The 15,206-nt window shown below is 46.0% G+C and overlaps 2 protein-coding genes across 4 annotated transcripts; one reads left to right on the top strand and one right to left on the bottom strand.

Moving 5' to 3' along the window:
• Positions 1–330: 330 nt before the first annotated feature.
• On the bottom strand, positions 331–3,837 carry LOC112896370 (stromal cell-derived factor 2-like protein). Its single transcript, XM_025964309.1, has 6 exons — positions 3,316–3,837; positions 2,986–3,126; positions 1,418–1,558; positions 1,022–1,071; positions 792–921; positions 331–640 (listed from the first exon to the last, which is right to left on the bottom strand). The coding sequence occupies exons 1-6, from the start codon at positions 3,817–3,819 to the stop codon at positions 557–559; spliced, it is 1,050 nt and encodes a 349-aa protein (XP_025820094.1). The 5' UTR covers positions 3,820–3,837; the 3' UTR covers positions 331–556.
• Positions 3,838–11,620: 7,783 nt separating this feature from the next.
• Positions 11,621–14,685, top strand: LOC112898602 (purple acid phosphatase 23). Of its 3 annotated transcripts, none has more exons than XM_025966954.1 (6): positions 11,621–12,579; positions 12,770–12,993; positions 13,157–13,347; positions 13,707–13,988; positions 14,199–14,341; positions 14,436–14,685. In XM_025966954.1, exons 1-6 carry the CDS (start codon positions 11,645–11,647, stop codon positions 14,602–14,604), a joined length of 1,944 nt encoding a protein of 647 aa, XP_025822739.1. In that variant the 5' UTR covers positions 11,621–11,644; the 3' UTR covers positions 14,605–14,685. The 3 variants fall into 3 exon arrangements, with proteins under 3 accessions (XP_025822739.1, XP_025822741.1, XP_025822740.1); XM_025966956.1 differs by having other exon boundaries at positions 14,199–14,362; positions 14,436–14,577; XM_025966955.1 differs by having other exon boundaries at positions 11,622–12,579; positions 14,199–14,322; positions 14,436–14,603.
• The last annotated feature ends 521 nt before the right edge of the window (positions 14,686–15,206 follow it).

Genomic DNA, 15,206 nt, shown 5'->3' with positions numbered 1-15,206 from the left:
AGTTTCTTGATGACATTGTAAAATAGACACTATTTATAGACACCATGGAATGAGATTGCCCTTGCACCTCTTTAGCTGATGTGCTATCATTGTAAATAGTGAAATGAACTAGACATTGTCTTAAACAGTAAAATAAAACTGGCCATTATAAACAGTGAAATGCTGTCCACTGTGAATGACCATATGTGATTCAATATAAGCATCGAGAATAGATTAGAAACTTGAGACCAGAATAGATCAAACTTTGCTTTGGGTACGACACCCGGCCAAACAGGCTTCACATAGATTTGTACTACGTTTTCCAATCATGCCTAAGACGATCAGCAGCCAAACATAAACAGGTAGAACTTGTATACTGGGACTTGCCGAGTCGTCTTTATACGGATGAGCAGAACAGATGCACTGTGTTTTGCTCTGAACACAGTAATGTTACAGACAGCACAAGTAGATTACAGTAAAATGTTAGAACAGTTACAATTACAACTCTGTGCATTGAATCAGCCTAAGCACCATAAAAGTTCCTTTTAACAATGGCACTTCTCATCCAGCGGTAGAGCTACTTGTGTGGCATCACCGGGTGATAGACCCCCTCAGCTGCAAGCCAGATGTTGTCTGGGCGCTTGTCGCCAACTCCGCATACCTGCAGAAGCAGAAACAGATAACCCAGTTGGTTCACATAATTCTGGTGGCAAAACAGAGTTCCAGTTGGCTTGAATAGTTCTGGTAGCATAACAGAGTTCTCAATCACAAATGGATGGAAGAAAACATGAGAACAACTCAGATGAACCCACCTCTTGCTGCCCACCAGCAATTCGTGTGTACTTCCTGTCGTGGCTGTGCAGATAACCACCAGTATCAACATGTCTTAACCGAATCCTCTGGTCTTGCCGCCAGGTTTTCCCGCTGCCCTCAATCTCGAGCCTAAGAAATTATTTAGTAATAACAGGCATGAGTTCAGCTAGGTCAAGTGAAAAGATATGACAATAGCTCACCACACTACATTTCTAACAGAACCACTAACCTCCAGTAGTCTCCAGTATCCGATTCATTCTCTCCACCAAAGCAGCTAACCTGAGAGTACAGATACATACATTTAACATGATGTCTTGAACATATAAAGAAGCAATCTCAGATAATGACACAATTTTACTCAGAGAAAAGGTTTAGTTGGCAAAACTAGCCATGAATTCTGAACAATTTCTCATAAGAGACAGCAAGAAGCTATTACTATGTATCGTATTAATGGGAAAGCTTCAAAACTTTGTGTGTGTGTGTGTGTGCTGGTGTTGGTTTTTTTTTTCTTGGGGTGGTAACCTGAGAACTATATTTAGCTAAAACCACCTTTTCATAAAAGGTTCTCCATGAAGAACACATGCAAGTATAGCCCAAAAGTACAAGAAAGTAATTAGTTGCTGACCTCCAAATTTCCGGTTATGGGGGAAGCATGCAGGTGGCTGTGTAACCACTTTCGAGTTCTCATATGTTGAAGCCTTATTATAGTTCCATGTGTAATGGGATCACCTTGTTTTGCTGAAGAATCTGGTTGAGGTCTCACTATCTGCATAAGATGTACCATAAAAGTAAGTCTTCAAGAGAAAGGCTTGGATCAGAACTTCCACCATGAAACAACTGAAGAAAAGTAACAGTATCAGACCAATATCAGAACCATGTGACTAAATGTTCTATTAATATTTAATATGCGTATTTTCTTTAAGTTGCCATTAAGAGAAGACCAGGAAGGTGTTGACTCTACTTCCAATGTTCTCCAAATGTCCACTTTTTAAGATGCAGAACTCAACGCAAAATAATTTTTCACACAAAAGGCACTGCGAATAAAACAGTCCACACATAATTAAGCAAGATGCCCCACCCCAGCTAGCGTCACAAAGTAAGAGCCTCTCAGATGCTGGTCTACTAGTTGACATAAGATGTAGTGGGTTGAAATTGTCTCATAGTTGCCAGTAAACAGATAATAGAATGACACAATTGGACTGATTTATTGCTTGTGTTGGTTTCAAAGAAAAGAAAAAAGATTTATTGCTTGTCAAACCATGGATCGACACCCCTCTTTTATATGGGAATTGCATAACATGGTGGCTGGCTGAATATACCAGATTTTCAACTGTGAACTTCATGTTAAGAGGCTCCCTAAGAGAACTGACTTCTTATTTCTCTACTAAAGCAACTGTAAAAAGCAATCCTTCTTTTTCTCTTATAATAGTCTCCCACACAGCCCCACATGATAGTTAGTTTAAGCTGTACCTTGTTAGTTTTAAATCCTGAAATACATGTTTTCCTGCACGGGGTTTAAATCACTGGGCTTGAAATTATAGTACCATCACTGCAGAATTCTGGCCATTGACTGGCTGAAAACTGGACCCAAATTACTGGAAGTTAGACTGTGTTTTCAGAAAGCTTGCTTGATTTTTGGAAACAGAAACAGTTATGTTTCTGCATGGGATCTCAATCATTTTTGTAGTGCAATTTGCCGTTTGCTGAAACATACTGTAAGCTGGTTTGCCCTTCCTGGTGACTCTTAGCCAATAGCATACATGCTCTCTGATCTTTTTTTGGAAACTATTATTTTCTAGATATTTAAATTCACAAAGAAAATAATCAACTAAACTTTGACTGTAATCGTGACAGGTATATAACGTACTGGATGGAAGCTTATGTCTAAATTTCAAATAAAATCTGAAAAGGGTAGAAACATGTAGCAGTTTGAGAGAATCAGGCAACTTATTTAGCAACTCAATCAAATCCCAAATGTTTCTCCATCAAATAATGCCAGAAATGAATTTAAGAATATTTTGGCAGATTCAGATTGGCTTGTTTTTCTTATGATTAGTAACTTTATTAGTATGGGCATTGGATTGTATTTTTCAATGAACTAAGTGTGGGGGAAACAAACTGGAGAGACACATACCAGTAGCTATTGGCACATGATCAGGTTGATTTAGTGAAATAAACTGGAGAGACACATACCCAGTAGCTATTGGCGTCGTCGACGTTGGGGAAGCTGGTGACCGACTGCTGGCCGCTGCCAGATCCATAAGGCACGTCGTGAGAATGCAGCCGAAACTTGGTCCTCTCATGCATCAACTTGATCACTGACCCGTAGGTAATCTGTCAACAAATAGGAGAAACAATCGTATCACAGCTCCAGCCGACCAAGCACGCCAATGATGAGGAAAATAATTAAGCACCGATCCCCTCAAATTCGAAACGTGGAACACTAACCCAACAATCCAAACCCCATCAATACGAATAGAACAACGCAGGACAGGAAATGCGAAGGGCCTCGCACAGTCGCACCTCAACGACGGTATCCGGGTCGGCGGCGTAGGACTGCGCCGGCGCGGCCTCGTGGAGATCGAGGCCGAGGAAGAGCAGGAGAGCGAGCGCGAACGACGCGGCGGCCATCGCCAGCAGCAGCGCGAGGAAACAGGTCCTCTGCCAGAAGGGCAGGGCCTCCCGCTCCCCCGGGCCCGCGTCCGCCTCGCCGCGGCGCCTGATGCGCTCGCGCGCGAGGGCGGCGGCGAGGCTGGCGGTCGCCGCCCCCGACGGACTCGGCTGGAGGTTGGCGGCGGCGGTGCGGCGGCGGGAGAGACCCTGGGGCGGCTGGGGCGTGGACGGCGCCACCGCGGCAGGGTCGGGGCCTCGAGGAGGCTGCGGCGGGGGGCGCTTCTGGAAGGGGGCCGCTCCGAGCTCGCAAGGGGAAGGCGAACGCTGCGAGTTTGAAAGGTTCGAGTGGGGAGGAAGACACTGGCCACGACCACGAGCGACGCGTGAGCGCGAGGTACACAGAGGCAATGACATGTGGGGTCCAGGTAGGATTGGGGCTGTGGGACCCAATGGTCATTGGCTTGTGAGTGTGAGTATTGGAAAGGAGTAGGCGCGGCGGGGAGGAGCGGTTTTTGCGGCCACGTCACGCGAGGGGGTGCCCAGCGAATGAGGGGGTGACAGCGTGCCTGGAGTTGTGACCTGGCGCGACGTTAGTGGTTAGGGAGCCTGGGCCTCGTGGCAACGGCTTTGACGGGTTTGAGTGGGTCTGCTGTGCAAAGGCGGTCTGACATGCAGATTGCAATTTTCGCGAACAAAATGCCATCTGTTTCTCACGGCGTGACATGTTCGCTTGTTCGCTGCAGCTGCTGGGTGCGATTGGTTTCATGAGAAGCAGGCTCGCGGGATGCAGGATCTCTGTGTTTGATTGTCTGCACCGGTACTTGAGCCTGGTTCTCCAGATGCAAAATCATCACTCAGCCTAGCTCTGGAGAAATGAGAATGGTGGCCGTTTCTCCGAGGCCAAGCTCGCGGGATGCAAGTGATTAATCAGTTAATGATATTATTAGTACATAATTAGAGTATACTAAATGATATTAACAAATTTTAAATAATATTAAGAGTAATAAGATGAATGAGAGCTGTAAGATAATAGTTGCACATATTAAATATCATAGTTATGATTGTTTATCTGTTTTCTCTTGAACAATATCGTAACCAAACACCATCTCATCTCAACCAGACCCAACGCATACAAGCAAGAAGCAACCAAACATGACAGTGTTGCATGCGCTCAGCCCTGTCCAGCGAGAGCCTGGCTGCGTGGTACGAGCCAAGCTAGCCTCGTACGCAAACCAATCACGCCTTGCGACCGCAGCTACAACGGGTAGCACTGCAGGTCTGAGCACATACGGCTGCAAAGCAAAGATCAAACAACTTCAAAAAAGCTTATTGACTGGCTGCACCTGATGATGTAGATGTTGCCGCGTAGCACCGCCGAACATCTTATAGCTTCTGTATTACCATATCATCAAGATATCATTTTTAGAAACTACACTTTACAACCTATAATATCTTACAACATATAATATCTTGATGCGAATTTTCATTAAACTCACTCTCTCTTCTCCACCTATTATATTTATTCTTCATTTATTATGAAGATACCATCTCATTAATTCCAATGCACAATTTAAAAGTATCTATCGCATAGTTTTTCATGTTGACACTGGATCTTGCATTAGATCTGGTTTCTTCCTGTCTCCACTGTCTCTCATATATCATAGTGCCACGTAAGCTAAAAATCATATCTAGCTATATAATTAATGTTATAAAAATCTTTCTACATGGAGGTTGGGATGCCTTCATTAGACTATTTGGATTCTATTAGCTAATTTTGTGAATTTTGGTTCGTACATCCCTTCTATACCTTTAGTATTTTTTTTCTTTTTCCACCAAATGCAGCACAACACTACTCCCTACCAATGCTTAGGCGGGGAAGGCTTCACGGGAGGGAGGAGGCATGGGGCATTGAGGTGGGGTGGCTGGGGATGGCGTAGGCGGTCAGACGCCGACGTCCGCTCATGAAGGGCCGCCTGGGCAATGACGGCTCGGTCTGGAAGCCCGACCGAGCAGGGATGGGCGGCGGCGCTTGACGGGGATGCCAGCCCGGGTGGGGATGGGTAGTGATGCAGCAGGAACAGGCGCCGCTGGCGCGTGAACACCCACCTGGGCGGGGATGGGCAGAGCTTGGCGGGGACGCCCGCGGGCAGCACCTTTACTCTTTGAGGCAGTGATTAAACCCCCAAAGTGATTAAACTCCCATAAAGATTGAGCGACACCGAGGGGATCCACCCAACTCTCTCTCACTGGATTAGATCCTCTTGGGATTACACCCCTGCCAGCTGAACAAGCCCGAAGGGATATCTTCATATTGGATAAACAAACCTTGTTATAGCATGTTGAAATTTAGGTTAATTAGAAAGGATTTAGAATCTAATTCAAATTTCCATGTCTTTTAGTATCTCATTTCTTTTTAGATAGCTATTAAAGGACCCCTTCGCCATGTTGATATCAACATCCTAAACCTACAAGCATAATCCATGATCCTGATCGACCACTTGTCCAAAAAATGTAGTTTCACTTTGAACAAAGGAAGAAGATACTACATAAAATAGATGATGATGCCAAGCTTGATGCTTTTATGCTTTTGATGTCGCTCCCCTTCCCATGATAATGAATCTCATGCGAGCCATGATCACGAGAGCAAAAGGACATATGAGAATAAGAAGCTAATCATGACCTCCCCTTGGTGCAAACAACCTCTAGCTAAATTAGTTAGATGACTCTAGTAGCACTCTTCTTAGATTTTAGATTTAACTCCTTGTGGGAGCAAATGTTATGCTGGGATTAAAAATTCCCCTCGTATGTCCCACACCAAAGCACAGGAGGTCTAAGTCCCGACCCAGGTTGTTTGTCATCTCACACGGGCAACGGTGCCACTATATAAAGGTGGGATAGAGATTCAGAGGGTTTCTTGACTTGCGTGAAAGTTCTTCTTGTTACCAAAATATTCGAGGACTATCTTAACACCCTCCTCCCCCCCGTCAAGTTATGATCTCCCCCTTGGCCGAATGGCATTACATAGTTCAAGATGAATAATGGTCCTCTACTTATTACTAATGCATTTGAAGATTTATTATTTCTAATAATTTGCGTGACATGGTAATTTAGAGATAATGACAGCTGTGATAGCAAGGTGTCACCTTGTATGGTGAAATGCCACCTATCCGGTCGCTTGTCCATATGGTAGTTTGACGATTTTCTTTAGTGGCAGTTGTCAGAGATAGATCCCCTAGGTACCGCAAAGAAGCTACCCGTAAGGAAAAAGAAGTCTGATTCCTACTAGGATTCCACCGTAATCCTGTTAGGACTCATGTCTTGTAATCCTATTAGGACTCTTACCTTGTAATCCTACTAGGAAGTAGGAACCCCGTCCCCTAGGATATATAAAGGAGGGCAGGGATACTAGATAGGTGGAGAACCAACAGAGAGCAGCCAACAAGCAACCCAATACCCAAGCGCAGGGCGCAATATACAGCACCCCAAAACAGGACGTAGGGTATTACGCTACTCTAGCGGCCCAAACCTGTCTAAATTTGTGTCTTGTGTCCTTGCGTTCACCTTCAAGTTTCAGATCCGGCGATCCCTCACCAAATAATCACCTACCTTAGGGTATCTCTAGGTAGGCCGACGGTAAAAATACCGGCAACTGACGCCCACCGTGGGGCCGATTGTCGCAATCATTGGGCGAGTTTGAAGGACTTCTTCATCAACATCAATCCACTCAAGGTGGCGGATTGCTACTTCGTATATATGCATCGGCGGATTGATTCATCAAGTTCAAGATCGGATCCTTCAGCGAACGGCTACATCGACCTCGACTACTCGGCTCGACTTCACCTCATGCTGCAACGTCGATGCACCGCGGCCGCCGACCTCGACGACCCGATTCAACTTCAGCCTGTGCCGCAATGTCCACATATAGCAGCGACGAGTTCGACTACTTCGACTTCGCGAGAAGGCTCGGCAGCCCGTCGGCGATCACTTCGACTTTGCGAGGACGATCGGCGGCTCGCCAATGACTACTTCGACCACTCGTCTCGACTAGAAACTAGTCGAGGGCGAGACTCATAGAAACGACTACATCAACTACTCGTCTCGACTTGAAAACTAGTCGGAATCGACTCCGACTAGTCGAGCTTCATCAACAAACCGTCGCAACTCCATCAACGAGCTCCACGGCTTCGTCAATATTCGTCCACGAATCAAGCTAAGTGACTTATACCTTTTCCGACTTGTTCTTCACAAGATCGGCTACCTTTTTGGGTACGCCTCTCGACGGGCATGAAACCCTCGGGGGCTACACCATGATCGACTACCTATCTGTGTACGTCTCTCGATGGGCATTGAAACCCTCCAAAGCTACACTTCGCCGACTACTTATCCGCGTACATCTCTCGATGGACATGAAACCCTCCAGAGCTACACTTCACCGACTACTTATCCGTGTACGACTCTCGATGGGTATTGAAACCCTCCAGAGCTGCACTTCGTCGACTACTTTTGTGCACTGCGCATCCTCTTTGTCGCATGACGACTACTTTCTGCTCGTTGTCTCCTCTTAACGGTCGCTAATCTACTCGAGTAGCAAATGTCTTAATCCGTGAAACATCGAGTCTCCAGTCATGACCTAAGCGACCTGTCCTGTACGAGCGAAGGCAAGAGATCTAGGCGACTCATACATGCTATGGGTGAAGGCTAAACTGGGACCGGGTGAACGTAAAGGGTGGACTACTCGGGAGATTTAAATGGCCTAAAAAAGAGCTCAACACAGCAATTTTTACACCGAATAAATTTTGATGTCTTCATATTATTACTGAGTACTACTTGGTATCTTTGTATTATGCTACATAATGTATGCATTGTCTTTTTCAGATCAAGCTTCGGCAACAACCCTCCAAGCAGCACGGCGTGCCATCATAGTTCCGCTAGTTCCCAGACTCGGGGGCTGGGCGATGCACACTACTTGATATGGCTCCTTCGGCTCTCCTGGCTCGTAAGCTCGAGGGCTGGATGTCGCAAAACTACTCAAAGACGACTCATATGAAGACTAAGAGTGCAGAAGAAACCCTAAGTCATCGCACGGTTAAATAAACCAGCGGGAGGCTCAATTTCACTGTGCAGAAGGCGAAGAGTTTTTCTCAGAATTTCAGAATAACACCAATGCCACGATTCTTGGATCCTTTTTCCGAACCTAAGGGTTTTGGATTCAAGGCTCGGGGGCTGCGGGATACATGGACTACTTATTTTTTGAATATATTCGAAGAGTAAGCAAGAAAGATTCAAGACTAATATGACCCTCACCCTGATTCTTCGATTCAACCTAAGGCTCGGGGGCTACTCCATATGGAGTGTGATTTTCCATCGCACCCTATCAAAAGAAGACTTGAAGCTATTCGGGGCATGAGCACCTCATAGCCTCGATGCAGCTAAGGAAGTACTCGAAGAAGATCTTCAAGACGGAGTTTTAGAAGAAGCCGAAGACTACTTCAGAAGTACTCGAAATGACTGCAGTACTCGGCTATGAAGAGCTTAGGGGCTTGCCAGGGATAGATCCCTTGGGTACCACAAGGAAGCTACCCGTGAGGAAAAAAAAGTCTGATTCCTACTAGGATTCCACTGTAATCCTATTAGTACTCATACCCTGTAATCTTATTAGGACTCATACCTTGTAATCCTATTAGGACTCCTACCTTGTAATCCTACTAGGAATCCCGTCCCCTGGGATATATAAAGGAGGGCAGGGATACCTAGATAGGCGGAGAACCAACGGAGAACCAACAGAGAGCAGCCAATAGGCAACTCAACACCCAAGCGCAGGGCGCAATATACAACACCCCAAAACAGGATGTAGGGTATTACGCTACTCTAGCTATCCGAACCTGTCTAAATTTGTGTCTTGTGTCCTTACGTTCACCTTCAAGTTCCAGATCCGGCGATCCCTCACCAAATAATCACCTACCTTAGGGTATCCCTAGGTAGACCGATGGTAAAAACACCGACAGCAGTGCTGTAGTATTATTAGTAAAATGCACTACCGGTTCTCAAATTTGACTTGTAATGTCATCTTGGTCCTTCGAACTTCCAAAATACGCATTTAGATCCTCAAACTTGCTAATTGTATCACGTGACGTCCAAATCACCATTTTTAAGTTATAAAGCCGGAGTGTTCCTATTGATGTGGAGCTTACATGTAGGACCAAATTTTGTTTTTGAGTTTTTTTCGCTCAACGCTTATATTTTCCAAATTTTCTCTAAAATTTTGTTTCAAAACTTTATGCCCGGATATTTTTTCCAATGTTTCCTCCAAAATTTATCTTTTTGTTCCTATTTTTTGTATAAAATTCATCATATGAGTTTCATTTTTGTATATACAGATCTGTTGTATTTAAACATATTTATATAGCTAAATTTCTTATACTTTTTTGCGTGTATGCGTTTTGTATATAATTTTGCATTCGAACAAATTATATAACTTTTGGATTTAGATTAAGCAATTGTGATTTGCGATATGATTAGCAAGTTTATAGATCTGAATGCGCATTTTAAAAATTTTGAAACTTAGATGACACTGCTAGCAAAGTTTGAGGACCGACAATACATTTTATTCTATTAACAAATATGGAGGTGACGTACTAAAAATAATTTAAGAAAAGAACTATTCGAGAATTGGGATAGTGTCTCTATTGCATTTTTTTTCCTTGGATGTTAGATCCAGGATCACAGGACGGCGTATATGGCGTAGATATTTTAGGATACGTGATGGGATATAGCCGACGCCCTACACCAGTTGTAACTACTCGTACTGGAGTAGAACTAGTCGGAATATAAGAAAACTATACGAGTAGTATTTGGGTAGGACTCCTGAGCTTGTATTTGGCTAGGACTTTCATGTAACCCTGTCCCCCAGACTACGTAGAGGCGGGTAGGAAACCTCCAAAGCAACAACCACCAACTACATCATCTAAGATAATAAAACCACCACACAGGTTGTAGGGTATTACGCTCTCAGCGGCCCGAATCTGTGTAAAGTTTCGTGTTCCTTGCACCTTCGAGTTTCTGATCTTGGCGACACCCCACCTACAATCCACCACCCCGGGGTATTCCTCGGTGGGCTTGGATGTTAAACACCGACGCTATTGATTTTGGTATTTTTAAAGTATTTGGCTTGGTTTGCTATTTCATAAAAGTTCATGGTCTTTTGTGGAAGATTGCAAGGACCTCTTTGGGCAAATATGGATTTTCTATATTTCTAAAACTTTGAGGCTTTTTCTGGAATTTAGATATTATAATGCCTAATCTCCTACATCAAAATGTTGCATATATGCATGATAACAATTAGAATTATATAACCCTTGTACACATTTCTATATGTAACGTACGTGTACGTATGTATTCCTAGCTTATACTTCCCTTATTAATGTACGTACGTATAGTATGTATTCCTTTACGTCCTTATGTTAGCACTGCCGTCATTTGAACGCGTTTATGCACTGTGTGAACATCCCAGCCGTGAGCTCTAACAACTGCCTTGAGTATTACATTCACCCTGTTCTTAGGACGTTGTTTCATGGTTGATAATGATATGAAAAATTATCTGTTCCTGCCTGATACCGATACGTTTCCGATCCGACACATCCGGTTCTGTTTTCCCGTAGCATCATTGTCGTATTCATCTCCAGTTCGAAGAAAACAAATTGGAAAACAAAGAGATTTGATAATCTTTCAACCATTTTCACCTAAAATCCTGACAGCCAAGCTTTAAACACAATTAACGTGCTCATTTGCATGATATAGAGATATCTGCGTAAGCGTGCTGCAGGTGTTACAGCAATGGAGTCGGGACATCGCCTTGCTCTGCCGGTTTAAACACTGTCCATACTCCATAGTCGGGACAGCAATGGATTTGAGTAGGTTACACTTTGCACTGTCTGAAGGAAGATGCCTCTACCACCTTTCGCGTACTATGGGCACACTATCCTTCTCCCAGCGTGTCAGCTGCTTCTCACTACGTATGTAGCGTGTATAGCGATTGGTTGACAGAGACTCATATCGTTGACGTCGTCGGGCCTCAAGCAAACTACTGGCAGTCTGAATCCAACGTCGCAACCACGACGGCAGGTAGTTCGCAACCACCTGCCGCCACGTTTGCTCCAGTTCGCCATTTTCTTTTCTTATTATAAAGAACGCGAGCAATTGATTCCGAGCGAGAATATCCACCGAAATATCCGCTGCCCAAATGATACGTGCCACAGGCAGCGGAGCAGCCGCGCGATCAGTGGCGTGCGCGTGCTGTGCTGTGTTGCCCACGGCCATGGCGTCGCCCGCTACCCCCAGCACCGCCGCCGCCGGCCGCCGGCACTGCCGTCGCCGCCTCGCCCTCCCGCTGTCGCTGCTCGTGCCGTCATGCCTCGCGCTCCTCCTCGCCGAGGCCGCCGGCATCCCGACGACGCTGGACGGGCCGTTCCCGCCGGCGACGCGCGCGTTCGACCGCGCGCTGCGGCGGGGCAGCGACGACGTCCCGCTCACGGACCCGTGCCTCGCGCCCCGCGCGCGGCCCCCGGCGCCCGAGCAGATCGCGCTCGCCGCCTCCGCCGACGCCGGCTCGCTCTGGGTCTCATGGGTCACGGGCCGCGCGCAGGTCGGCTCCGACCTCACCCCGCTCGACCCCGCCGCCGTCCGCAGCGAGGTCTGGTACGGCGAGTGCAGCACCGCCGCCGCCGACTCCTACCCGCACGTGGCCACGGGGTCCGCCGAGGTGTACAGCCAGCTGTACCCGTACCCGGGCCTGCTCAACTACACCTCCGGCGCTATCCACCACGTCCGCCTCCGCGGCCTGCGCCCGGCCACGCGCTACTACTACCGCTGCGGCGACAGCAGCCTCCCCGGCGGCCTCAGCGACGAGCGCTCCTTCACCACGCTTCCCGCCGCCGGCACTGGCTCCTACCCGCGCCGCGTCGCCGTGGTCGGCGACCTGGGCCTCACCGGGAACTCGACCGCCACCGTCGACCACCTGGCCCAGAACGACCCCTCTCTGGTCCTCATGGTCGGGGACATGACCTACGCCAATCAGTACCGCACCACCGGCGGCAAGGGGTTCCCCTGCTTCTCCTGCTCCTTCCCCGATGCCCCGATCCGGGAGTCCTACCAGCCAAGATGGGATGGATGGGGAAGGTGACTAGTTCGTTTCTTGAATCAATCCCAAATTAATTTCTTAATCGACGAACTGCTTCGATTCTTGGATCAACTGCATTTGTTAATCGATTAGTTGTCATTCTGTTGTTCTATGTGCGAAAAAGTAGCTCCTGTGGTCCTTTTTTATGGTTATTAGTTTATTACATTGCTTATGCCTGCATTGGTTTAGATTCATGGAGCCGATTACATCGAAGATTCCACTGATGGTGATAGAGGGGAACCATGAGATTGAACCACAGGGGCATGGCGGCGAGGTGACATTTGCATCATACTTGGCGCGATTCGCTGTTCCATCCAAGGAGTCTGGATCCAACACCAAATTTTACTACTCCTTCAACGCTGGTGGCATCCATTTTATCATGCTCGGTGCGTACGTGGACTACAACCGCACAGGTAACAATTCATTCACTACCATTTCATTCCCATTTGATTGTTGCTCAATAATAGTATATCAAGTATACAAATACAAGCAATGTACTATCAGACCCCATGGAGGGAAGTTCCCAATTTGTCTACTGCTGACAATGTAACATTTTGGTATGTGCATTGTGTGCAGGAGCTCAGTACTCATGGTTGGAGAAGGATTTGCAGAGGGTTGATCGCAGAGTTACCCCTTGGGTTGTCGCTGCTTGGCATTCACCTTGGTATAACAGCTATTCTTCTCACTACCAGGAATTCGAGTGCATGAGGCAAGAAATGGAAGATCTCTTGTACCGACATCGTGTTGACATAGTATTATCAGGACATGTAAGCATATCCATCTTCAAAGGTTTGATTCATATGTCATTCTGCTGTTTCAGAATCAAGACTGTCAATGCAACTTACTATACTGGAAATCGGATGTTTGCCAGTACCATCAGAAAACCTATATCCTTAATGTTTGGTTTCATGTCATGTAGCATTAATTGTTTCCCGTTTCCACTAGAAGCTGCATTATAGCTATTTTAAGAATAACCCCAAGATTTAGTGAGATGCTCTGCTTACAGTATTTATAGTTACCCCCTCAAAAACAGTACTTATAGTTAATATTTACCCATCTAGATTATTGAATTCTTGATTTTACTTGAGGTAACTGTGATCTTTGATTCTACATTCTGATGCTAAAGGTACATGCGTATGAAAGGATGAATCGAGTGTTCAACTACACATTGGATCCCTGTGGCCCGGTTTACATCACCATTGGAGATGGCGGAAACATTGAGAAAATTGACATTGATCATGCAGATGACCCTGGGAAGTGCCCCTCACCGGGTGATAACCACCCTGAATTTGGTGGGGTCTGCCATCTGAACTTCACTTCAGGTCCTGCCAAGGGCAAATTTTGTTGGGACCGACAGCCAGAATGGAGTGCGTACAGGGAGAGCAGTTTTGGTCATGGGATCCTAGAGGTTACTCATTGAACTTAACATTATTCTGTCAACTGTCGTTTTCTTCTTCATGCAACTTCAGTCATGCCACGCTTACTGCATATGCATTATTGCTTTGATCATGATCATGAGTTGATGTGCACAAGCAACTTCAGTTGTTGTATTCTATGACACACTTTGTAATCTTTGACTTCTCACAGATACAATGTGTGGGTGGGTATATGCATACAGGTTGTGAATTCAACATATGCCTTGTGGACATGGCACCGTAACCAGGATGCGTACGGAGAGAACAGTTTGGGAGATCAAATATACATAGTTCGGCAGCCTGACAAATGCCTTCTGCAGCCTACAAGTGCGTTGTCGCTCAATTGGTGATCCGATTTGATGTTCAAGTTGTGACTTACATCTTAATATTTATTCAGAACCATGAGTTCATGGATTCACTTGGGAATTTTTTCTGGACAGTCCCGCTGGAAGATGCTATTCTCTGATGAGTAGCAGCAGCTGTGGTGCGCACCGGGCTGTAACTAGTGGCCAGCTCTTCTGGAACGTATTTGTAATTATGTGTGTAGTTTTGATCTGTACAGTTGAAGCAACAAGTATACCAATATTCCTAGGCTTGATTTTACAATGATAGAGGCAGAATGCATGATGTACTATACTGGATTATGTGCTTCAAGGTTTATTGAGAGCCCGTTTGGGAGGGCTCCGGCCAGCTCCGGCTCCTCCTGGCAAAGCACTGTTCATCGGAGCCGGTTTTCTCTCTCCTCTCCCCTTCCAAATGTAGCTCCACTGGCTCCGTGAGAGGGAGGGGAGAGGAGAGAGAAAACCGGCTTAGATGAACCACTACTAAGAAAATACTTTTAAAGGCGGGTAGAAACCTATTTGTAGGGACGGCTACAGTACCCGTCCCTGTTTCTCGCAGCTAAAAATAGCTGTTTGCAAGGGCGGATACCAAAACCGCCCATAAAAACCGATTTCTAGGGGTGGGTTATGCTCTAATGGAAATCCATTTTCATGGTTAGGTGAGCCCATGACCGGCCCCTGAAGATGTTCTTTTTAGGGGGGTCATGAGCTCACCCGCGGAGATGTTCTTTTTAGGGGCGGGTCATGAGCTCACCCGCCTCTAAAAAATAATTTCCAGGAGTGGGTTAGGGCATGACCCGCCCATGAAAATAAGTTTCCCACCTCAAATTTTAATTATTTGAATTTAATTTTTTCAAATCTGTTTCCCGC

Source organism: Panicum hallii, chromosome 6, assembly GCF_002211085.1.
Source record: "Panicum hallii strain FIL2 chromosome 6, PHallii_v3.1, whole genome shotgun sequence".
NCBI lineage: Eukaryota > Viridiplantae > Streptophyta > Magnoliopsida > Poales > Poaceae > Panicum > Panicum hallii.
This window is presented reverse-complemented; position numbering and strand designations above follow the sequence as displayed.

Excerpts from the sequence above, each read along its gene's own strand:
- LOC112896370 (XM_025964309.1), bottom strand. The coding sequence starts at position 3,819 with ATGTCATTGCCTCTGTGTACCTCGCGCTCACGCGTCGCTCGTGGTCGT. Across the intron at positions 3,127-3,315 it reads ACCCGGATACCGTCGTTGAG|ATTACCTACGGGTCAGTGAT; the intron begins GTGCGACTGTGC and ends ATTTGTTGACAG. Across the intron at positions 641-791 it reads TTGCTGGTGGGCAGCAAGAG|GTATGCGGAGTTGGCGACAA; the intron begins GTGGGTTCATCT and ends CTGCTTCTGCAG.
- LOC112898602 (XM_025966954.1), top strand. The coding sequence starts at position 11,645 with ATGATACGTGCCACAGGCAGCGGAGCAGCCGCGCGATCAGTGGCGTGC. Across the intron at positions 13,989-14,198 it reads TTGGTCATGGGATCCTAGAG|GTTGTGAATTCAACATATGC; the intron begins GTTACTCATTGA and ends ATATGCATACAG. Across the intron at positions 14,342-14,435 it reads AGTGCGTTGTCGCTCAATTG|TCCCGCTGGAAGATGCTATT; the intron begins GTGATCCGATTT and ends TTTTCTGGACAG.